Here is a 23,832-nt window from a genome sequence, read left to right as displayed (position 1 = left end):
GGTATTTATCAAACTTCCATTGAGGCAAATTTATCAAACAAATACAAGCTTAGTTACTTTTATGAATAAATCTTATTTTAGCCGAATTTCAATATGCAAACAGATTAGTTACAGCTTTAGTCATAAAAGTGACTTTTAGTGCAGCTGTGTTCTTTATAGAAATACAATATATTATGTGAAGTTTTAATATAGCATGGTTTATATAAGCAAGTAAATAACGCACATTTAGTTCTAAGTAAAAATTTAACCTACCAGATTTTACCTATATTAAAAAAAAATACTATATACCCATAAGTAATACTTTAGTGTTGGGCCACACAAGCAAAGAAATACTATTGTTAGTTCTCTTAGTAAAATTTAACCTGGCTTTAAGCAATAAACAAACCACAATGCACAAGATAATGTTAAGTTTCACACCAAAATCCATAGGAATAAACACGCAAAGCTTTCATTACAATTTTTATTTTTGCAACTTGTTTTGCAATAAGTACAGTTGTCTCTTGTTCCCTAAATACAATTGATAGTGTATAGCAAAATACTTAGTACAACTTGTTAAAAGTAAAATCACTAAATGTTATTATGCTATATCTTCAACACAAAAATATACCAGTGAACAGCCATAAGCTATGTAATTTTCAAATAAAATGGGAACATTCCTATTAAATGTATTACCAAACTATCCCACACTCTTTGCAATTCTTCAAAGTTTTCCTTGAAGTCTAATATTAAATATTCCAAGTACTCATTTGTAACAATTACACCTTAGTTTGTTTTTCAAACAAACAATTTATAACTTATTCCCAATTATAACTATTATAAAAACTGAGCTTTGTAGAAGTAAATTATTATTTTGAATAAACGTGAGTTAATTTAATTTTCATCAAACCAGGCTAGGTATTTCCATATATTTGATAATGTGATAATGATAAAAATCCTTTTACTTTAAAAGTTTTGTTCACTAGATTTTTTGCATAGTTGAAGCTTGTGCCTACATTTTGGCATAATAAATCTGTTACTTGCAATATCCATACTTTAACAACCACAATATCATTATAACCTTCCTGAGAATTCTGGTATTTTTAGATCTAAGTTCTTTTTACAAGTTTTTTGAGGAGTCCCACATATTTCCTACTACTATAAACAGCCCTCATTTAAACTTTAAGCTATGTAATTGTGATTGTTCCCATTAGTAGAAACAAAAGTTTTATCATCTAAAAAACATTTTTATGAAAACTTTAAATCATTATGTAGTAAACAACACAGAAAAACATACTTCAAAGTCACATGAGAGTTAAACCAAGGATCCTAGCTTCAATATTTCCAAACCAGGTTTTTATGGTTGTTGTTTGTTGTGTTGTTGTTTTTTTTTAAATCAACGTTGTATCTGATATTCAATATAAAAGCTAAAACATATTCTTAAATTTTTAAAATATGAAGCAACTTTCTCTGGCAGACATCTCTCACAGTTTAAGGAAAGCTTTGAAGGTACTTTAAATAACAAACTTACAATAACGTCTGTCAGTCATAATGAGAAATTCAGCTTCATATACATATAGGAGATGATTATACAAAAATCAGTTACTGGTACAATGAAATAAAACTTATTAAAAACACGTAGTACATATGTTTGTAACTAACTTTACTACAGGTGAAACTGAGTCCAGATGGGTTTACATTTGTAGACAAATATTTCCTTAAATATCAAAACTAAAATAAGCACTTTTAGCCAAGAGGCACTATTACACAAAACTATTGAAATATCAATTGATTTTTATTTCTAATTAAGTAGAACCTTCTTCACCTGTACAGATATTATGACAAAGTAAAATTAACTGTAGAATTAGATATATCAATTATGCCAAAGGACAAAAAAAGGCTGTACCCTTTTCATTAAGCAGAGAAAAATTATTTTTTCTAAAATATTTTAACATGTTTTTAGGCTTCAATGAATTATACAAAAATATTTTCAGAGGTTAAACTATAAAATGTGGACAAAACAATTAATAAAAATGTCAGCTTTAATATTCTAAAGACTATAAAACTAATAATAGTAAAGGTTCAATATACAAAAGCTATAAACCACACATTTTGTAAAACACACAGCTTTATTTTATAAAAAAACATTTATGAAAATAGTTAATGCATACACGAGAGATACGTTATACTTAAATAAACTTAGACAAAATACTTGTGTTGTGGAAAGTATAATGTAGAAAACTGCTTATTGGTTTTGAAAAAAATTTTCTTCAAAAGAATTAAAATATTGTATGCCATGTTTGTTTTTTTGTATCTTTTTAATACTACAAAAATAACTATAAATCACAAGTATTAGTGTGTTCAGTCACAGACAACCCAAGGATAATATAGTTCTTTCTCTATACTAGTAGCACTAGTTTACTACAAATAGGACTGGACAGCAGGTTTAGGGTTTCTATAGGTTAGAGGTTGCAAGTGGCCACAAGGGAGCTTTACGTTACAGAACACTCTACTGAGCATACCTTTCATTTCAACGTGATGCTGGTTTTTGACTTGAGCTTTCAGATCATTCAGTGTAACAGACAGGTCTTTAGAAGAGTCATTACCAAGAAGGTCCAGTTCTTGAGGGTACATATCATCACCTTTAACATTCAAATAAATAAAGAAAGATGACTTATTTAATAAATACTATAATTATCACAAGATAAACAAAAAAAATGTGTAACTTTCTTTTGAATTTCCATGACACAATCAAACACTGGTACTGTTTGTTATAATCATCACCATCAATTTAGACCATCTTTGTCCAGTAAAAAAAAGGCAAGAATACAACTACTTTTTCTTAAACAATAACTGAAAAAAAAACATTGTGCAGAAAAAAATATTCTTGTTAATACACTCAAAATTAAAAATTATACTAAACACTGAGCAAAGCTAGTATACTGATTTAATATTTCAAGTCACACAAATAATCCATAAAATCAGTTAGCAAATAAATTTTCAAGGACTATACAAGGAAAAATGGTAATTGTTCCATTCAAAACAAACATTCCTTCCAATCACACTCAGTATTAAGAGTCTGAAAAGAAACAGGAAAGACAAGCATTTTTTTCATTTACTTTCCTCCTTTTACTGACTACTACAAAATTTCCTCATGCATTCAAAGTCACTTATAAAAGTTGTGAAAGACCAAAACCCAAGATAAACTTGACACTATTCTTAATAGTAGAAGTACTACTAAGTTGAGATGTATATTAACAAAATTATATTTGTAGTACATGGCAACATTCACTATTTATCCATGTTTCCTCAAAGTAGTCCTTTTTTATTTTCAACAACAACAACAAAATGATGAACCTGTTCTAACAACTTTGAGTACAAGCCAAAACAGTTTTAGCATTAGTAAGAGATCAACACTGGACTTTCTATCTGGATAATCAAAAGTTCATGGAAAACTTTACTGAAAAAGATATTAAGCGTTTCTATAGAGATCACCACATAACAAACATTTAATAGTACGCTGTCCTTATGCATGAACAGTCCAAATAAAACTTTGATTAAGAATAATTTAACCACACTGCTTCACACTAGATGGAGAAGCTGAGTGATAGAAATAGATCTTGTCTGTTGCATATGAAAAACTGAGGTCAAAATACTTCATAGTCTTCAATAACTAAGAAGTGTTTATTAACAGAGTTCAAAGCAATTGCAAACAGACTAAGAAAAAAGCCTACTTAATCATTGTTATTGTTTTGAATGTTTTTAATATTTCTTCACAGCACAAAACTAACTTAACATCTGGTGGACTCTCTTAAGTTAAAATACACATTATTTAATCATGTTACTAAACTTATTTTATATAATGACATTTGTAAACAAAAAGGAATTTGAAACAAAAAAATTTCCCATTATTCATTTTAGACAAATATAGAAGAAAAATAATCTGCCAACATTCAAAAACTATTTTTACTTGGTATGTTTGTTTTGAAACTATGTACAAATTAATATCTATAATCTGGTACACTAAAGGAAGAAAATCATAGTTATTAATGTAACTGAAATCCTAATATTCATACCAAGTTACAAATCAGTACTGATAACAAAATATCACAATAGTAATAATAAAGAACTAACATACAAGAAACTCCATTATTTATTTTAGAACACACACACAAATATGAATTTAACTATTTTGTAGCAGCTGATCTATACTCACATCTTCACATTTTATAGGTAATAGCTTAAGCATTCAAAACAGGATGTTAATTGCAACTTTAACATAAATGTTCAGTAAAATAAAGGTAATGACCTCAATTCAGTGACCAAAATCTACTAACACACTTAGCCGTGATTTTATCTTCAGGATAAAGGTGACCTACATTTAGCTGCATTTTCCAGAAATTAATATTTAACAAGATTCACTCACCCAACTTCATTCTTTGCTATAAAAAAAACTTTCTATTATTAATTTTCAACAGCACATTATACCTAACAGTATGTAAAGAGCACCCTTCCTTTCAGTTTAAATTTATTTTTTTCTAAATAACTTGCAATTTGTACATAAACTTGTAAAGCATTACACAAATTAAAGAATATGGATGAAAGTTCCCTTCTCTACACTTGATACTGTATAATAAAGTATTTCAGCTACAGCCTATCTTAGAAAAAGATACTAATTTTGCTGAAGAATATGGAAGACTTAATTGATAATATTAAATGCTACCTTCATGATATATTTGCTATGATAAGCTACTTGTAATGAGTAAACTTTACAAACACTATTTGCAGCATGTACTGAAAAACAAACCTGAGTCATGAACAAAATATCACAGATTACTCCATTGATACTGTAGAATTACATTACAATTTATCAAATTTAGTATCTGATCTGTATTTTAATCTTAAAGAAAGAAAGCAATCACAAAGAGACTAATAATTTAATTTACCAACTCGAAGATTTATCAAAAGAAAGAGAGAGGACACAGTTATACTGCCAAGAGGATGTCCCGAGCTTCTAATTCGTTATTCAGATGTCATACATAGAAGTAGGTATATATAAAGGGACAGTTTCTAAAATGGAAAGAGACAAATAGGAGCCACTATGTTTAATTAACTAAATATACCAATAGCTCAGCAAATAAAGATAAAAGGTTTTTTTTCATTTTATGTTCTAGACTTTTGATATCAGTAATTTAAATTTACAATTCCTACAAAAATATGGACTTTGTAAATTTGGTATGATGAATATTTAATCTGAAGTAGTACTGCATTCATCATACCAACACAAAAAATAGAAATTAAAGTGTTTAATATTTACTTTTAAGATTTGTGTTATATGAAGATTTGAATTACAATCTACAGTTTGACACCAAACTTGAGATAAATTCACAAAATAGTAGTTCAATAAAATGATGAACACAAGTAAACAAAAGTGATGAGATGGCCTTTGACCCATGTGGAAAGGATAAATTAAAATGGGTTTGATATTCAAAACCTTTTGAAAAGATAACATGACCAAAGATTTATATATATATACAAAGAGAATATATATGTATTAATAAGATTCAGTCTGTCATAACACTTACACTGCTGGTCATAACTTCTAATGTTACCAAATGCATTGTCTCAGTCCAGAGGTTTGCACAAAAGTTAATTTTTTACACCCCTTGAAGAATCCAAGTATTTTGTGAAAACACTTGTGGTGATCCCTTGATAATCAGACTCCAAATTTGAAATTGATTTACATCAGAGCACATATATAAGTGGGTCTACTAATTACTGTTTGTAACTTGGTTAAAAGAAAACAAATTTGCAACAATAACAGAAAATAAATTGAAGAAAGTGGAGAACTGTATTTTAAGTTAAATTGTAGCAGCTCTTTAAATGTGGGCCACAGGCCAAAAGGTTCCCTAGTCAAATTTAGTACAAAGTAATCATGACAGTTACAATTAATTTTAGACAAGAATAATGTTGCTGCTAGTAGCACTCTTGAATTTGCTAGTGGAAAAAAACAAATTGGAAGCTATTTTCTGGTACCTTCAACAACTAAAGTGAAGAACTGTAAAATAAAAGCTGAACATTTTTAATTTAAATACCTCATATTCTTCTATGTTCTAAGAAAGGTTTCTCACAGGTCAAATTACTTAAAACAATTATCTAACTGAATGCTTGCGTACTAAATTTGTGATAATCTTTCCACAGTAAGAGGAACAAAATTGTGCACCAAACTTCAAATGAAATCTTATCAGCATTAAAAATTGTAAACAAATACTTTCTTACTTTGAAATATCAAACTCCAGTTAAAACTTTGCTCTTCCCTTTACATTACTATTGTCACTAAATTTGGAAGCATTATTGCACTGAACAGAGCAGTGTTTGAAGGTTGAAAAGTTTGAAGAATCATTTGCTAGTGAGAAATTCAAAGATAGGTCTAAATATCTCCAAGTCTGTCACACAGCATTCAAACAATGTTGCTCACATGGAAATTGTGAACCTTCGATTTGTACAATGACCATTACTTAAGCAAATGTTATTGTACTTAAAAAAAAAAAAAAAAAAACACCTAGCATTTCATTTCATAGACTGGGAGTACTGAAGGCTACATCTAGCACCTGCATTGCTTCACTGAAATGTACCAAGTACCTAGAATACAAGGAAATGAGTGTTATGGTAGAATAAATATAAAACATAAAATGTGCTCCAGCACAAGTAATTTTGATGTTGAAAAATTAGCACTAGTGTAATTCTACATCCCTTCCTTCTTCCACAAGGTGTAAATTGAATTAACCAAGAATGTTGTTAAGAAAGAGTTATCACACAACATTTTTGTTATAGTAACAGGTCCGTATCTACTTCCTGATTCAACTGTTGGTGTTACTTGGTTGTTTATTTATTACTGTTTATTAAGCATGCTTAATAATTCCAAATATTGAGACCAGCTATTAAATCAGCTTGGAATGGTGACTGTTAAATAATGGTTTATTTTGCTTGAGTCAGCTGAGTTTCTCTATTAATTGGTAAAGATAAGATGCTCTCATAATGCAAGCTTACCATATGTAGCATGGAATATGTGTATGTACCTTAAGATATAAAAACGTTTATTCTTTTGTACAATACATTTTTAAGCTATGTGTGAATATTTTATTTATACAGAGCACCTGTAAACCAAAAGGATTTTTACTCAATTATAAACTAGTACTTATGGCAATGTAATTAATAAACTATACAAATTAGTACTGTCAAAGGTCAACCTTTGTTCAGTAATGTCTTGAACCATAGGTCAAAATATATTCCCCATCAGTCTTATAGCTGAAAAAGTAATGAATAACAGACATTAAAATAGATTATTCTGAAGGACCCACAAGTCACATTCTACCATTTGAGAAATAATGCCCATTTATCACCATTCACATTCTACCAATTTCAACAACAGTGAATAATAAAGCTCTTATATAGCAAGTGTTGTAAATATTTACAGCAACATAAAGGTTTTCTGAATGTCAAGAAACAATCCAAGTGTTTTCATTTTAGGAGTATCAAAACTTTCCAAATGTATAAAGTTGATAAGTGACTGTTTTTGACTTTACAAATGCTTTTCAACATTACCTGTGAATAAATTCCACTATCTTAATAACAGCAGAGTCAAACTAACTGGAATATAGTTTTCCATAAAGATTCAAGTTTTTACATACTAAATGACCAAATATTGTGAAAGTTACTAGCCAACAAATATTTCACCACATTTTCAAAAATGTGTCCATTTAAACTACATTTCACACTAAAAACTCCTTCAACTCATTGTTAATAAACAATTTTGCTTTCTCTACAGCATAACATTCAATCTTCTATACACCTTACCTCAAGATACTACTAATTAAAAGGAAATTACAGTCATTGCAGAGGAATAAACATTAAAAATAAGAATGAAAACAAATTACACAGCCATATTCTTTTAACACTAGTAACAACTCAGTCCACAATATTCTTGTGCAAGCAAAACTTAACACCACCAAGTTTACAGAATATGTGATGTTTTTAATAAAGATGCAAGAGGACTATATCAAAACTACTATAGATGAAATATAAGACAAAATGACTAAAGCCATAAGCCTCAAGAAATGCTGTGAAGGACAGATTATGTAACATGTTTGGGTAGTTTTGTGAACTTTACATCTGCAGTAATGAGCATGCACACAACACTTAATATTCCATTAAGTCTTCACAATTACACTGTTTAACATGCAAGATTTTACAATAACTTTTGAATAGTAGTTTTATATTTAAAAAACAAATAAATATTATTAATGATACATAAATACAATATATACACAGTACTTCAACATAAGGTTTTCACAGTTATCAGCTTCTTTAGCTTAGACCACAGATTCAACTAAAAAAGAACATACCTGGCATCAAAGATAACATTCCTCCATCAGGATCAGCAGTAGTACAGAGAACAGGCATCCATCTTTCTACTCCTTTGTCTCGTCTTTCTGAAGCAAATTTAAATAGATCCTGGTAGGTAGTAAGATTCATCAACCGAGATAACTCATACACTTGAGGAGGAGCCAGAAATATCTTGCTGCAACTGAAGTCATCGAGGAAGCTGAGTGGAGTACCCCACTAGAAAAACAAACAGCAGTATTTAACATGTTACCCACATCTCAACCCAAACTGTCCAAGAGAGAAAAAGTATTTCTTGTACAGTGTAAGCAAATTTTAAAATTACCCTGAATAACAAGAGAATTATATTAAAAACTCATCTTTTTACACTTAAATGGATCTTTTAATTAAGATATAAAACTATGGAAAAATACATTTATTTTTAAAAGACCTTTTAGATGGATCCTAACTGAATATTTTATATTTTAGGTAATGCCTTCCAATATATTACATATACATAGCAATATCAAATATACATGTATAATACATTAACTTGACTTTCAATTTCATTCACACATTAGTTCTTCTATTAATATGACATTTTGTGGATAAACCATGCTGTCAAGCCAAAGTAGAACACAACGTATCTGTCCTTGCAAGTCATTAACATTTTGTAACCCCTTGTTTATTAGATGTGAACACTGAACTTTTACGAGGTCATCTACAGTAAGCATTCCTTTTTTATCTTAAGATATTTTAGTCATTTTGACATAATGACAAGTGATCAATAGATTCCTCTGTCTATGTTTGTACATTTATGTATCTTTAACAGAAAAATACATTGTTAACATTTCTTTCTAAATGTATCCTGTCTTAGCCTAATAAATGCAATAATGTAGCTTTTTTATTTTCCAAATGTGTAATCATTTGTAACTACAACAGTCTCCACCTGTACCTCTACTCTTCAGTAAAAAATTCAAACATTTAAATTTTGAGATGTGGTACTTGAGAAATCTTGCTTTTTCATAGGTGTGTTCAAATATCTTACAACACAGCTACTTTTTTGTAAATACTTCATATTATTTCAATACAAGAAAATAAAAAAGGGCAGAACCATTGAATTACATCATAATCAACAACTTAAGAAATAGGCACATACACACAATTAACCAGATATAAATATGATACTTGTACCGATATATCATATGCCCTACTGCTTTTCTTTAATTCGAGGAAGTTATCTTATTTCTTTACATTTAAAATTATACTAGAATAAATATACCACCTGCATACCTTACAACAAAAACCTTGAACTTAAATACTAATTTTTGACTGAAATAAGTCTTAAAATAATTTATCTTCTTAAAAACATTAATTAAAACTATACAATAAGCAACCAACTATGAAAAACAACAACCTACCTTTAGCGTTATTACTTCACTTCGATTCAAAACTACATCACTAGGTTGTTTATCTAAGCAGCATAGATAAAACATGGTGTCATAGCGTCGATGACCTACAGATGTGGGAGTCAACCAGTCCCACCATTCATAAAGTCCCCATACATCTGGACAAACATTCGATTCCAAACATAACTGCACAAAGTTCTTTGGATCTTTACGCAACACTTTACGCCAATGGCTAAGGTCTAAATATGAACTGTCGTGTTTCACACAGGAAGCAGAAGTTGGCTGTGTTTTAGCCACAGCAGTTACTAAAAGAACACCAGTTTCTTCAAACGTTTCCCGAATAGCTGCAATACGAAATGCTATATCAGCTGGAAGACAGTTGTCTCTGTCAAGTCCAAATCTTTCAAGTGTATTAGGTGCTTTAATCATGGGTGGGCGTGGACCCTTGACTTCACACAGTTGAGTAATCAGCAAGTCACGACTAGCGCCAACCTTTTCAAAAGCTTTCCACCACTGAGAAGTAAAGTCTGAAGGTTCAACGATACCACCAGGAAAAACAAAAGCATTAGCCATATAAGAACTACGTCCACTTCGTTTTACCATTAAAAGTTTATAACCACAGTCATGTGTTTGTGATTCAAAAGTGTTTGGAATACCCACAGCAGCTCCTACAATACTATCAAGTCGTTTTCCAACAACTTCTCCAAGTGGTGTTTTGGATACGATTATCAGGCTTGATGCTTCTTGCCATGGTAAGGCCATGTCTGAAAGTACACATATCAGATTCTACTTACTAATTCACTCTATTCAAGCAAAATGATCCTAGCCTTCCAAAAATTATGCTTAAGTTACTAAGTTGAAATGCATTTAAGTTATAACAATTATATCTAATTACATCTTGTATGAATATTAAAGTTTTCATAACACAAACCTTAGAGGTGTAAAAATTAACAGTTTCCAAGCAAAAATTACATCACTTTTATCATTACAAGTACTTTAAGTGCATGAACAGCATGTTCGATTCTTACTGTTGTTTACACAAGTAAAGCAAACAATCTCCCAATCAACAAGTACTTAGCAGATACTTGTAATAAACATCTTATAACAGTTAAAAGATTTCACACGTTTGTATAATAAGTTGATCACTGACTGACAAAACAGCTCAAACCAAATTGCAAAAAACAAAGCAACTTCTATACTCTTCACAGTTATTCCAGCTGGTTTTGTAAACTTTCCAACTATCTTTTCATAAACAAAACATCCATTCTTTATTTCCATAGTTCCTCAGGAAACATCACACAGATTTTATAAAAGTGGCATCTTAACTATTGATACTAAGGAGCTTGAAAAAGTTAAAATTATTATATCTTTTTCACTAACCTGCAAAAGAGTATAAATAAGTAGAATTGACCTCAACCATGTACAAAGACAAGACTGAAAAAATAAACAGATAAAACACAAGTACTGAAAAGGTTTTCCACTGTTTTAAATAAGGCCAAGCAAGCTTTTTTTTTCATTCTTGATAGGTCAATATCCAACGGGTACAAGCTCTAGGATATGAAAACTGCTAATGTTACCCTGGAAATTAGTCTTATGTCTGTAGTTGAAAAACTTCTAGAGTTTGGTATATATAAAAAAAAAAGCCTTTCAAAACTGCTTGATGAAATATAAAAGAAAACCAACAAAGATTCACTAAGATAAAAACTTTCCTTTTTAACTTGTTACTGTTTTCCAATGTTACTTGTTACCTGGATGATGTAAAAAATGTGGACTTTATGTATTTATATTTTCAAAAGGTTTTCATAAACAATTTATGCACAACAACAGATCTTTTGGTATATGTAGACCATTCTCTATCCAATGAAACAAAAACCCCCAAAGCCAGCCTTTATCAGTCATATTTATAATGCATTTTCTTAAACTTCTTTAAATTAACTGCATTCACCACACCTGAAGGTGACCCAAACCAAACACAACTGTTCATTTTAATAGGAAAATAAAGTATGTTAGCAGAAGATAACTTCTATGCTAAAATTTATGTTTGATTTTCTCTTTTGTATAGTCCATTAATCCTTAAACAGCAGGAATGTTGTAAGTAGCAACATCAACTGATGATGGAAACCATTTATGGGCTAAGAAGTAAAAAAATTGCATCAACACTATTCTCTCCCTTAACAATTTTAAACACTTCAATAAGATCCCCTCTGATGCGAGGGTTTCCTTTCTTGAAAGTGTATTTCAGATAGATAGTACCTCTATACACCACATAGAGCTATTACATCACAACAGCCATAAAGTTTCTTATGCATGCCAAGCCTTAAACTCCCTCTCTTATACGTGCCATGCATATTGCACCAGACTACAGTGTAATAATCATAATGCTGTAGCCCTCCACCAACAAAAGGACAACATATCCTCTATGCACTGTAATCTCTGACCACTAGCACACGATCACAGGCTCATTCTAGATAAGGCAAACAATATGAACCAGAAGTCAGTAATGAAAGGTGAGGGGAGGTGCAGAGATGCAACTTAAATACATTTTCAAATGTTAACTTCAGAAATGTTACTTACCTGTCTGCACCACTAAGAGTTAAAAATCCACACTAAAAATAGTTGAGAGGATGGCACTGATGAGCTACTTTTCAAAGCAATAGAAACAAAAAAACAGTACGTGAGGTGCAATTTTTACAAGACCAAAAATTCCATAATGGAGCAAAAAGGAAATCATACCCATTTTAAGTGGGAAGTACTCTTTACTCAATAGCTGTCTTCTCTTGTACTGAGATACTGGAGCAAAGAACTATGAGATAAATTCAATACTGACAGTTATGGGTCATCAGGATAGGTAGAATGATAGAATTCATATTTTTTGCTAGGACTTTATGCCATTTCATTTTGATCAAATACTTGGATGAAATAGGTACTATAATAGCAGGTAGAGAGAGAAGGATCCCTCACCTACCTCCTGAGGCAAATCCAAATCCCTTCTGGCTATACAAGCCCATTGAGAACCACTTGAGAGATGTTGTGATGGGGGGTGTTTTGTCCTACACTACCTGGTGACACCCCAAATGGTCTCTCATCAAAGTAAAGTCACCAATCACAGAGGAAACTTTCTACACTGACTTTCCCAGTGGTTTGAGACTGGGGAGGTATGGGTTCTCTCATGCTCCACTAGAAGAACATAGAACAATAGAGATGGTACATGTACTACTGTCATCAGGCACAATCATTTGGACTTTGATCCTCAACAAGAGAATGCAATAATTTACTACAACTAAAGACAAAGTTTGAACCAGATGCAAAATCTGGACCACACCTTTAAGTTTTTCTTCTTTCTTTCTTAGAAAGATTGTATAATATGGAAATAGAAGGGGAAGAGATAGGAGGAAAATAATTGATCACATTCCTGGATAATTGAAATCTCTGGAAGAAACAGAGAATAAAATCAACTGGTCCTTATGAAAGGAGACAGAAAAGGCATGAAGACTCAAACTATGACAACCACAAATGACAAGGTGGAAAAAATATGAAAGAAAAAAGGTGGGGATAATGCTTCTTGGTAACTGTCAGTTATCAAAAGTGGTTAAACATTCATCAAAAACAAAGTAATGCATAAGTCCAGAAAATGTGTGCCTACCTGGTGGTTTATTTTAGAAAAGACCATAGAAATTTTGGAAGGTATCACACTGAAATAAACTGAAAACTACAACCAAATATTTTAACAATTTCAAAAAGTTGCAGACAACTCCAAAATATCAAACAAATTTAAGCAATTTACTAACCATTCCTTTATCTATCCCATTGATACAAACAGCATGTGTTCTTACACTGAGCTATGAAATAGCATACTTGTAAGATGTAACAGTAATCCTACTTGCTTAAATACCATTTATAACAACCCTCTACTTTCTTCTAGCTAGCTAACTTATTTCACACATCAACATAGATCATTTCTTTACGATACCTTGTCAAATGCTTTCTTAAGATCCAGATGCATCAAATCTATGCCCTTGTTCTCACCAACATATATACAAGAAGTAACATCTTTAAAGACTGTTGAAAGACTAATGACACCAAATCTTCTCTAGTGAAACTATGTTGATTATCCAATGAAACCTTAAATTTTGTCAAATGACTTCTTAAAGCATCTTTTTTACACTAACTCTTGAGAAAAAGAGTAGAGCTATTAGTTAAGTTGCAGTCTTCTGGAACCTGCCTGCTCTCCAAAGACTTGTAGTAATAGAAATTACCAAGTAGTTTACATATTCAATCCTTAAACCCCTTCAAAACCTTGGAAATATCCTCTGGCCCAAGTGTTATGATTCATTAAAACTTCTAAATTTTTCTTAACAAGCTAAGAATCTTCCAATTGTTCAAAATGTAATAAACACATTAGGTGTTCAAAGCAAGATACTTTATATCCTCAATAAGTTGAGGAACATTTATTTAAATGTGAACTAGATTAAGTTAGTAACTTGCAAGTTTTACGCATTTTAAGTTATTACACGTTATAACTGTTTATGATTTTTAATAAACAGCAAATTTATTTTTTTTAACACTAAATTACATATACATTTATTTTATTTGAATTTATGTTACTCATTAATCAAGAAAAATGGTGAACCAGTTACTTGGGAGAGGGTAAAGTGGTCAGAATATCAGTAAATTACATTAGTATTTCTAAAAACCTATGATAAAAATTGAAGACAAATTATTGGTTGGTTGGTTGATTTGGTGTTTTATAACACAAAGCAAATGGAATGATACCAACAAGGTAACCACACTAGGTCTGTTATATGCACCAATCCAGTACCAAAGAGTCCTTCTGCCCAATAGCAGGTATCAAGAGGCCATTTGGGATATAACAGAGATAGTAGTGGTCAAAATGCAATTTATCTCATCAGTTACTTTCATAAAAACTATTTTGGTGTGAATTAGACTAAGATGGTAAAACAATTTTTTATCAATTTTACTTGTGAGAATATAACAATTTTTGGCACAACTGACAAGGTAGCAGTAGACTGTAAAATTTACATTTAGCTAGTAATTTGACATTTGATCTCTGGTTGATTTTAATCTTTTTTTTAAAAAATGATAAGTTTAAATGGAACAAAAAAAGAATTCTTTCACTTTTAGTTTCACATTTTTTTTTGTCTTTAGGGTAGTTTGTTTTTGAATTTTGCACAAAGCTACTGGAGGGCTATCTGTGCTAGCCGTTCCTAATTTAGCAGTGTAAGACTAGAGGGAAGGCAGCTAGTCATCACCACCCACCGCCAACTCTTGGGCTACTCTTTTACCAACGAATAATGGGAATGACCGTCACATTATAATGCCCCCCTACGGTTAAAAGGGCGAGCATGTTTGGCCCGACGAGGTTTCGAAACTGCAACCCTCAGATTATGAGTCGGTGCCTTAACCCACCTGGCCATGCCAGACCCTTTAGGTTAGACTAGAGTTACATAAACTAAGCAGTAATTACATTTGAAGTTATTCTTCAACTAGATAGTGGGCCTACATATTTCAGTATTAACAACAGTAAAATTTAATTTTACGTTTAAATCCTCTAATCTAGATTTCATAACACAGTTGCCTGTTTTACACCTAATGTAAAATGCTAGAAAGGAAAAATCATGCAACGTATTCTAAAACACAAGCTTTAGTTCTAGCTATCATAAGCACAATTTCTGTTCATAGTTAGTAACACAAAAGTTAACATTCGACTTTAAATTTCGCGTAATAACTAAAATTTCTGCTAGTAGCAGTAATTAATAAAAACTAATAATAAAGAGTTCGAGCGTAATAGTAGAGTACTACTACTACTAGTAGTAATGAATATTCTTTAACAAGATTTGGTTTTCACACGAACGACAAACCTTTAGCTCAGTTAATAATAATAAACATAATACTATTATTATTAGTAGTGGTATTACTAACAGGATCTACTGGTACTCAGCACAGTAATAGAGCTATTGCCGATGAAGAAAATTTATTGCCGTGTTTTATAACACGCAAAATTACCTGCTTCGAATTCCTCAGGTTCTCTTTCCTTCAAGTTTAACTTGTCCAATTCCTTAGTCTTAGTGAAGTTACTCTGAGTGAAGGTAGAGTTTTGCATTTTATTTAATCAAAAACATTTTATCCGAGCTAAAAAAAACAATATTGTTGTTTTTTTTCAAATTAAACTAACGAAATTACTTTAAGATTAATTTGTTACTTGTGAGAAATGATTGAAGTGAAATAAACACGTTTTTATTTAATATATTACACACTCACAACCGACCAGAGCTTAAACTTTTAAAGCAACTGCTCGGCGCACTTACACGTTTTTAGGTTAAGATTGCAGGAAAGTCTGGGGAGGAATCTCAAACAGGAAGTTACGAAATTTTCACGTCCACGTTAATACAAGTGTAAGAGTGCTCTTCCAATTCGAAAACTATGTTTAATAAGCACCTTCTAAATAAATATTCTTTTATATATATTTATAACAAGTCTTATGTTATTAATATATTCAGAATGAAAGTTTAGACGAGACTAGGAAGCTATCATATTTCTCAAACACAATATTAGATATCAAATACGTGCTCTGACGTGGCATTTCTTTACTTTGCATTATTTATTGTTATCAAAAATAAATATAAAGATAAGTATATTATTAGATTCACCACTTGTTACTGGATTATGCCAGTTTTGGGGAATTCCGCTCTCCAGAAACAGAGGAGAAGGATTCCCCGGCAACATTGGAAAAAATATGTATATTGAGTTTAGAGTGTCATTCAGTGATTATTGCATTCACATGCACTCCTTCTCCGATAGCTCAGTGGCAAGTTTAGGGGCTAAAAACTAAAAATTGGGCACACCACATATAGTCAGCTCAGTGTGCAAGTACATGTTTTGAGAAAAACATCAATAGAAACTGATTATGTATTATTGTAACTTATTATTTATGCATGTGTGTTTTGGATTACTATATATATATATAATTCTTCTTTGAACATACAATATTTACAAAAGTAAAAAATGTAGTATTTGACTTAATGTCATATTCACTCGATCTCAATCTTCACATTGAGGCGAAAAAGTGAGAAAGAGAATGCTTAAACAATTGTAAAGAATGTAGAATAAATGCTTGAAACTGTACTCTTTATTTTGATATGCAGATAAATACTATTTACTTCACTTTTATAGATTAGTCTATTCTTTTTTCGCATTAGGGTTCGTTGTGTTTTTTTTAATTTCGCGCAAAGCTACTCGAGGGCTATCTGCGCTAGCCATCTCTAATTTAGCAGTGTAAGACTAGAGGGAAGGTAGCTAATCATCACCACCCACTACCAACTCTTGGGCTATTTTTTTACCAACGAATAGTGGGACTGACCGTAACTTTACAGGGCACCCCACGGTTAAAAGGCGAGCATGTTTGGAGCGACGGGGATGCGAACCCGCGATTGCTTTAGGGACATTAAATACGAATGATAAAAAAAAATGTTTGAAAGTCAACGTGACTGTTTTTCAGTGTGTCATGCAGAGAATATATGTTTCTTTTACTATAAGAGCATTTTTCCAAAAGAGAGAAATTGTTTATAAAAAATTTGTATAAGTGGAGTATTTCTAACTAGTCTCGATACTATATTGCCAAGAAATTTGAACTTGTAAATACATGAAGTCTGCTAATTCGCTTAGACACTCAATGAGCATTAAATAAATAAGTAGTAGATACAGTTTTAGCACTGATTACTAGCATTTGTAACCAACTATTGGATACAACCAGTGAAATCAACCGCTATTTCTCTAATTAGATCTTAAGTGAAGTGAAATGTGGAGGTCTGCTTGTTCCGTCGGTCTTTTGGTTGGAATTTTAAAATGTTCGTTATAGCAGTTTTTATTTTGTAATTTTTAATTACAGTGTTTACCTTTGTCATTCTGGATGACATAATAACTGTTTGCCCATGGGAAAAATTAAATGAATCTCAAGCTTAAATTTCCTGTCTCTTTGTGTGTGCTTAAATATTTCATAAATTATATGTTAGGAGAAAAGTGGTACTCTATGAATTATACTTTCACAACTAAAAGCTTGGTATTAATATTGATAATTTTCGAGACAACAATTATTTTGAAGCTTTAAGTTAATTCAAGTTTATGTATAAATACAGTTGTTCGAAAATGAATGAAAATAATAAAATGGAAAAAAATCAAAATTAATATTTATAAAAAATAGTAAAAAATAAAATTATTTATTTTTCAATTATAAAAGTCACAAACCTGGTATGTCCTCGGTAGTATAGTGGTGAGTATCCCCGCCTGTCACGCGGGAGACCGGGGTTCGATTCCCCGCCGGGGAGGCTGTTTCTTTTGACCACTAAACATTGTTAATTGTTAGTATTTTCATAACACCTAGAACTATTTACGTTAAACAGTAGTTTTAAAAGCAAATTATTCATATGTAAATTATTCTAATTTTAGTTAAAATATAATTTCACTTCGTCATTTTACTGTTTACTGAATGACTGAAAGACAACTGTTTGGTGACTCCTCCAGGCGGCTTTCGGGGAAGCTAATAAATATTGGTACACAATAGGAAAAGGAGAGCGAACTGCCTGTTTGAACGCATATTTGTGTGCAAACTGGTAAACTGAATAAATAAATCTTATCTTTTGGATCAGCAAACACACGTTATTGGCCACTACCACTCTTGACAGTTTCATGTATAAAAATATCTTTTTAGTAACTTGAATTACATCAAGTTTTATTATTTGTTTTGTTCTTGTTTCAAGGGTGAGATTTGATGTCTCCAATTCCTTTTAATATCATTCGCTTCTTACAGTTCTTTTCACAAACGTTTATTAAATTTGATTACAGTTATGCACGTGTTACTACTGTAAAGTGTAAGTGGTATTAACATTTCTGCCACTGTTATAGTGGTGTTAGGAATCACGTATTTATGCAATAAAGTAAGTAAAGACTAAGACAGATTTAAATACCTACTCTTTATAATATGTTCAACTTTACTATTTCAATTACCTGTTAATGAAACTGTTTTAGTTCACATACTTTTCTGTTTGTTCGACATCGTTATAGTGTGTGTAATTGGCCCATGCTTCGACTAAAATATTATGATTGCAATATTTTTAGTTGTTCGTTCACAATTGTCCTTTTCTTTTCTAAGCCCTTTACTGGCTCAGCAAACGCAAACTAACGTGGCAGAGGTTTAGTTTAGAGAGAGAGAAGTCTGAAGAATTCTCTCTCCAACTGGGGTGATCAGGAACGTTATGGTTCCTCTTCGTCCCCTTTCGTGGCTAATTATTGAAATTAGCTGGTGGTTTTTGTTTTTCTTTTGTTTCGACTCTTTTTTTGGGTGAAGGAGTGAGGTTGGTCATAATGTTGATGAGCGAGACAAAGGTAGCCCCGGAGAAACAAGCCAGACCAGATCCCGAAAAGCAGATGTTAAAGTAAATATGAACATGGACATAAACACGAAACGACCCGATTCAGAGTATGGCAATAAAGTTGCCTTGGCTGGGATCTAAAGATCCAATGCCTTTGGCTGTGGGGGGAAACGGCGGTAAGTCTTAAGGCTTATAACGCTAAATACAGGGCTTCAAAATCCATGGTAGGCAGAGCATAAATGACCCGTGGTACAGCTTTGCGCTTAACTAAAAAGGAACAATTCTTTTCTGTAGTTATCGTTGTATTTAGCTGAAGTAAAATGTATATTTATTATATTTTAAACTTATGCATATAAATTTATCTTTCTTTATTTTGGTATAGTGCACCTAACACCACCCTTCTGTAAAAATGTGAGAAAAGGAAGTCGATAAATCTCTTATATCTAGTCTAGTTGACAGTGCTGCGTGGTGCATATTACTTGTTCTACAATTGGAGTTTTGCATATACAAGTTACAAAAAAGTTATATACAAGTACATAAGGGTAGACAAATACATCCACATGTGTCTTTATTGCATACAACAGTTCTTACAAGCACATTTACTTTAGTAATTCTCTTAGATAATATTCTAAACAAAAATTAACGTGTTTTATAGATAACAAATAAGTCCAATGAACAGGTTCCAGACAGTGTTTAACATACAGTTTATGTAAACCATACGGTTTCTACCTTCTCATTCGATGTAGGAATTTTTTTTATTAATATGTTAAATATGTTTGCAGCTTTCACATTAAAAAAATGTTGTTGTTTTATTTCCTGTTTATCTTTGTTCTGATCTCGGTCATTCCCTTGAGATAATATCTGGTCTGTCCACAGCTTTGGAATAAGTCGGTCAGCCTGGAGTTAATTTTAACAGAATAAAGTTTAATTAAAATATATCATTATTAACGTGATTTTATAAAATACAGAAAGCATAGTTTGTAAATAATTTATAAAGTATGAGATTATCTATATCAGTATCAGGATTTATTTGTTCTTTTACAGAGTTTGTTTGTTTTGTGTGTTTGTTTGTTTTTTTAATTTTGCGCAAAGCTACACGAGGGCTATCTGGGCTAACCATCCCTAATTTAGCAGTGTAAGACTATAGGGAAGGCAGCTAGTTATCACCACCTACCGCCAACTCTTGGCCTACTCTTTTACCAACGAATAGTGGGATTGAGTGTACATTATAACTTCCCCACGGCTGAAAAGGTGAGCGTATTTGGTGTAACAGAGATTCAAACCCGCGATTACGAATCGAGCGCCCTAGTCATGACGGGCCTTTTAGTGATGAAATTGTAAAAACAAAAACATTATTTTGTGTGGAAAAGGAATGTAAACTAAAGGTGGTTCAAAACCAGTTATAGTTTATTTACATTACTTCGGTTTTCAAATCGACTTTTAAAAAAAGAAACTGAAATAATCACAAGGACTTTATAAGCGTTATTAATACGTAGGAAAAAGGCTTATGGGCAACTTTTACAACCTCAACATTTAAAAATAAAACTAAATAAATAATTGATGTGATCAACAAATACGTATTTAATGTGTTAAAAAGGTCACTTTTAAGACATACAAATGTTGCCGATTATGAGAGCACCGTTTCCTTCTTTTTAGAGACTTTTAATTGTGATATTTGTGTGTGTGTGTGTTTTGTTTATCATTTTTAATTAACTTATTCTTTCTCTTCAAATCTATTTCTGTACTATCTAGCGGTTATGGCAGATAAACAGAGAAGCTACATAAATTTGGTATTGAACTTTAAGGTACCGATTCATTTTTGAGTTTTTAACTACATTTGTGTGTGTCATTAAAAATTGTAGTATTACGTTATTAACATTCTTATTGGTTCAAAGAAGGTTTTTTAAAAAGGTTTTTGAATAGTATATAACATTTGGCCTTTTTTGTTTAGGCCTTATGTAATTAACTAAATACCTAAACTCCTGATTTAGGGTTAAGCTACGCTTAAGTAGAAGAACAATCAAGAATAAAGAAACGTCAAACTCAAAATGGAACTTTAAAAACAAAGTCGACAGAGAATATTCTCTAACTATGGAACATAGCATTTTAATTCTTACAAGGACAGAAATTGTACAAGACGATGTACTTGAGGCTGTTAAAATTAATGGCAAAATTATCATTTCTTGAAAATTTACATTTACGTAACTGAACTAGAAAAGTAATTGCCTAAGCGGATGTGAATCGAACCCCGGTGTCCCGCGTAACAGGTGGAGATACTCACCACTATACTACCGGTAACCGAAATTAATGTTGACTATTAAATAATATAATTAATTTTTACTTTTGTTCGTTTTATTTTTTTTAATTATAGATATAAATTGTATCGCAGAATCAATCCTATTATTGCAACTACATTTATCAAAGCCATTCCACTATAAAGTTTTCGAAGATATCTGTATGTACACCGATGTGACACTTCCTGAAATACATAATTTTCCCGAAATTAATTAAAAGAATAATAATAATTATTATTATACATTCCATCCTACTGTCATAAATTATTTAAATGATATAATTATTATTAATAACTTTCTCATCTCTGTGTGCATGTTCAGAACGTTGGCAAAAGTTTAAATATATCAACAATTACTTGATGTGGGGAAAATAACACTCTTTAAATTAAATTATCACAACTGACAGCATGAAATATTTCGAGACAGATTTTTTTTTTTTTAGAAAGTACGTTCGTTCAGGTTTATTTACATACAGCCATTTGAAAAGAATGAAAACAAAAAGACATTATCAACAAATAGTAACAACTAAATAATAATATTGTTGATATGTTGAAAACTGATATGTTTTGTTATTCTAAATTCTCTGTAGTATAGTAACAAGTATCCCCGCCTGTTACAGGACCAGACTGATTATATTCCAGTTAGGGATGTGGTCGCAGTGCCTCTTCTTTTGAAGTTGTTAATGGACTACTTAGACCGAAAAAAAAAAAAAAAAAAGGAAGTGGGATTTTGCCCAAAACTGATCAAATGAAAGCTTTTGATCGTGTTGAATATGATTATTTGTTTCCTGTACTTCAGTGTTATGGTTTTGATGTCAATTTTCTTCGATGGATGAAACTATTCTGCTATTTCTAGTATTATTAAATATAATGGTTATCCTACCGAGGCTATCAACATGCCTGAAGGCTTAGCCGGAAGTGTTCTCTATCGGAGATAACGTACATCCTTTGTGCAGAATGTTCACATGAAATGATTGTTCGGTATAATGATATTTTGAGTGATAGATTATTTTCTCATACTAATATGACATGTCAACATTGTGATGATACTATTTGAACACTGTAACAGTGATATGTTTTACCAGTTGATGAGTGCTCCAGTCTTTTCTTGGTGTGTAATATTGTTGACTGGAAATTTAGGTGTAAAATGCTTCTGTTTTGGTCAATAAAGTTTGTGACTGTATTATAAAAGTATCTGTTGTCTCTTCTATAACTCCTGTTATAAGAATTTGTCAACTTTATAGACGTCCGTCAGGTAGTTTGTTTGGTTTCTTTTGAATTTCGCGCAAAGCTATTCGAGTTGTTTCTGCGTTATTCCCTCGAATTACAAGTTGAGCGCCTTGACCACCTGGCCAGTTATAATAAGAGCAGGAATCTGTGGTTAGGAAATTTGACTTCTCGGCGAGGGGAGGTATTTGAAAGTATTACTATCTTTTCTCAAGTTTTAAGGGTTTTTGTTATACAATTTTACCCTGATAGTGTTGAGATGTATCGTATGAATTGACATGACATCTGTCCACGAGTTACTTGTATTTTAACATCTTGACGACATAGAGATTTGTACCTGAAGGATGGGATGTTGATTATTAAATGCTTTAGTTACCTCTGTACTATGGTGTCCTCTTCAGGTTCTACATATGGAAGACTATTTTTGTTTTGTTATGAAAGGAGTTTTTTACCTTTCTATGTGATTGAGGAATACACAAAGTTAGTTATGAGGTGCTGATTAAACCAGTTCACGAAGGGAATCTAAATTTTGTAAATATCCGTCTCCGCAAATATGCTTATGGATTAAAGCTGTTTGAAGCTTTGTTATTAAATGTTATTTCAGTATGCTTGTGACTTTCAATTGTTTTTGTAAAGTGTGTTCTGTTATGACAAACATTAAATATGTTGGATTTATAAAATATGAAAGAATAATTACTCGATTATTAATTAAACATTATTTCAAGATTATCAGTGTTTAACTCATTTTTTGTTATAAACTACATTCATGTTTGAAAAATATATTTTATATTTTTGGGAGAGTATTAAGATTGAATGTTACAGTGTAACATAATATCTGATTTATCAACAAATATTTAATATATACATACGTTTGAATTATTTTAAAGTGACATGACTCTAGTATCGTGCATGTCATTACAAACTAGAAATAAGATATTTTACCAAAAAATTGTCTGTATATTACAAAATTATCTAATCACCGACCTGTGCTTTCAATGCTATCGACCTTTTATTCTGCCGGTTTTAAGTGGCGATTGGTTATTTGGCCATGTGATAATCTCTTCTGTCAATAACCCTTTGTGTTTTCTAAAAAATCAAAGTTATAATTATTTCAGACGTTTGGATTTATGCCAAAAAATAAAAAATAAGTTTATAAGTT

The 23,832-nt window shown here is 31.3% G+C and overlaps 1 protein-coding gene and 1 non-coding gene across 2 annotated transcripts; one reads left to right on the top strand and one right to left on the bottom strand.

The window, feature by feature from the left end:
- Nucleotides 1-446: 446 nt before the first annotated feature.
- LOC143250782 (acyl-coenzyme A diphosphatase NUDT19-like) lies at nucleotides 447-16,180 on the bottom strand. Its single transcript, XM_076501761.1, has 4 exons — nucleotides 15,792-16,180; nucleotides 9,780-10,531; nucleotides 8,382-8,598; nucleotides 447-2,618 (listed from the first exon to the last, which is right to left on the bottom strand). The coding sequence occupies exons 1-4, from the start codon at nucleotides 15,886-15,888 to the stop codon at nucleotides 2,398-2,400; spliced, it is 1,287 nt and encodes a 428-aa protein (XP_076357876.1). The 5' UTR covers nucleotides 15,889-16,180; the 3' UTR covers nucleotides 447-2,397.
- Nucleotides 16,181-18,037: 1,857 nt separating this feature from the next.
- On the top strand, nucleotides 18,038-18,109 carry TRNAD-GUC (transfer RNA aspartic acid (anticodon GUC)). The gene has a single exon. It is a non-coding gene; the product is annotated as a tRNA-Asp (tRNA).
- The last annotated feature ends 5,723 nt before the right edge of the window (nucleotides 18,110-23,832 follow it).

Source organism: Tachypleus tridentatus, chromosome 5, assembly GCF_004210375.1.
Source record: "Tachypleus tridentatus isolate NWPU-2018 chromosome 5, ASM421037v1, whole genome shotgun sequence".
NCBI lineage: Eukaryota > Metazoa > Arthropoda > Merostomata > Xiphosura > Limulidae > Tachypleus > Tachypleus tridentatus.
Note: the sequence above shows the minus strand (reverse complement) of the source record. Positions and strands in the feature narration are given on the sequence as shown.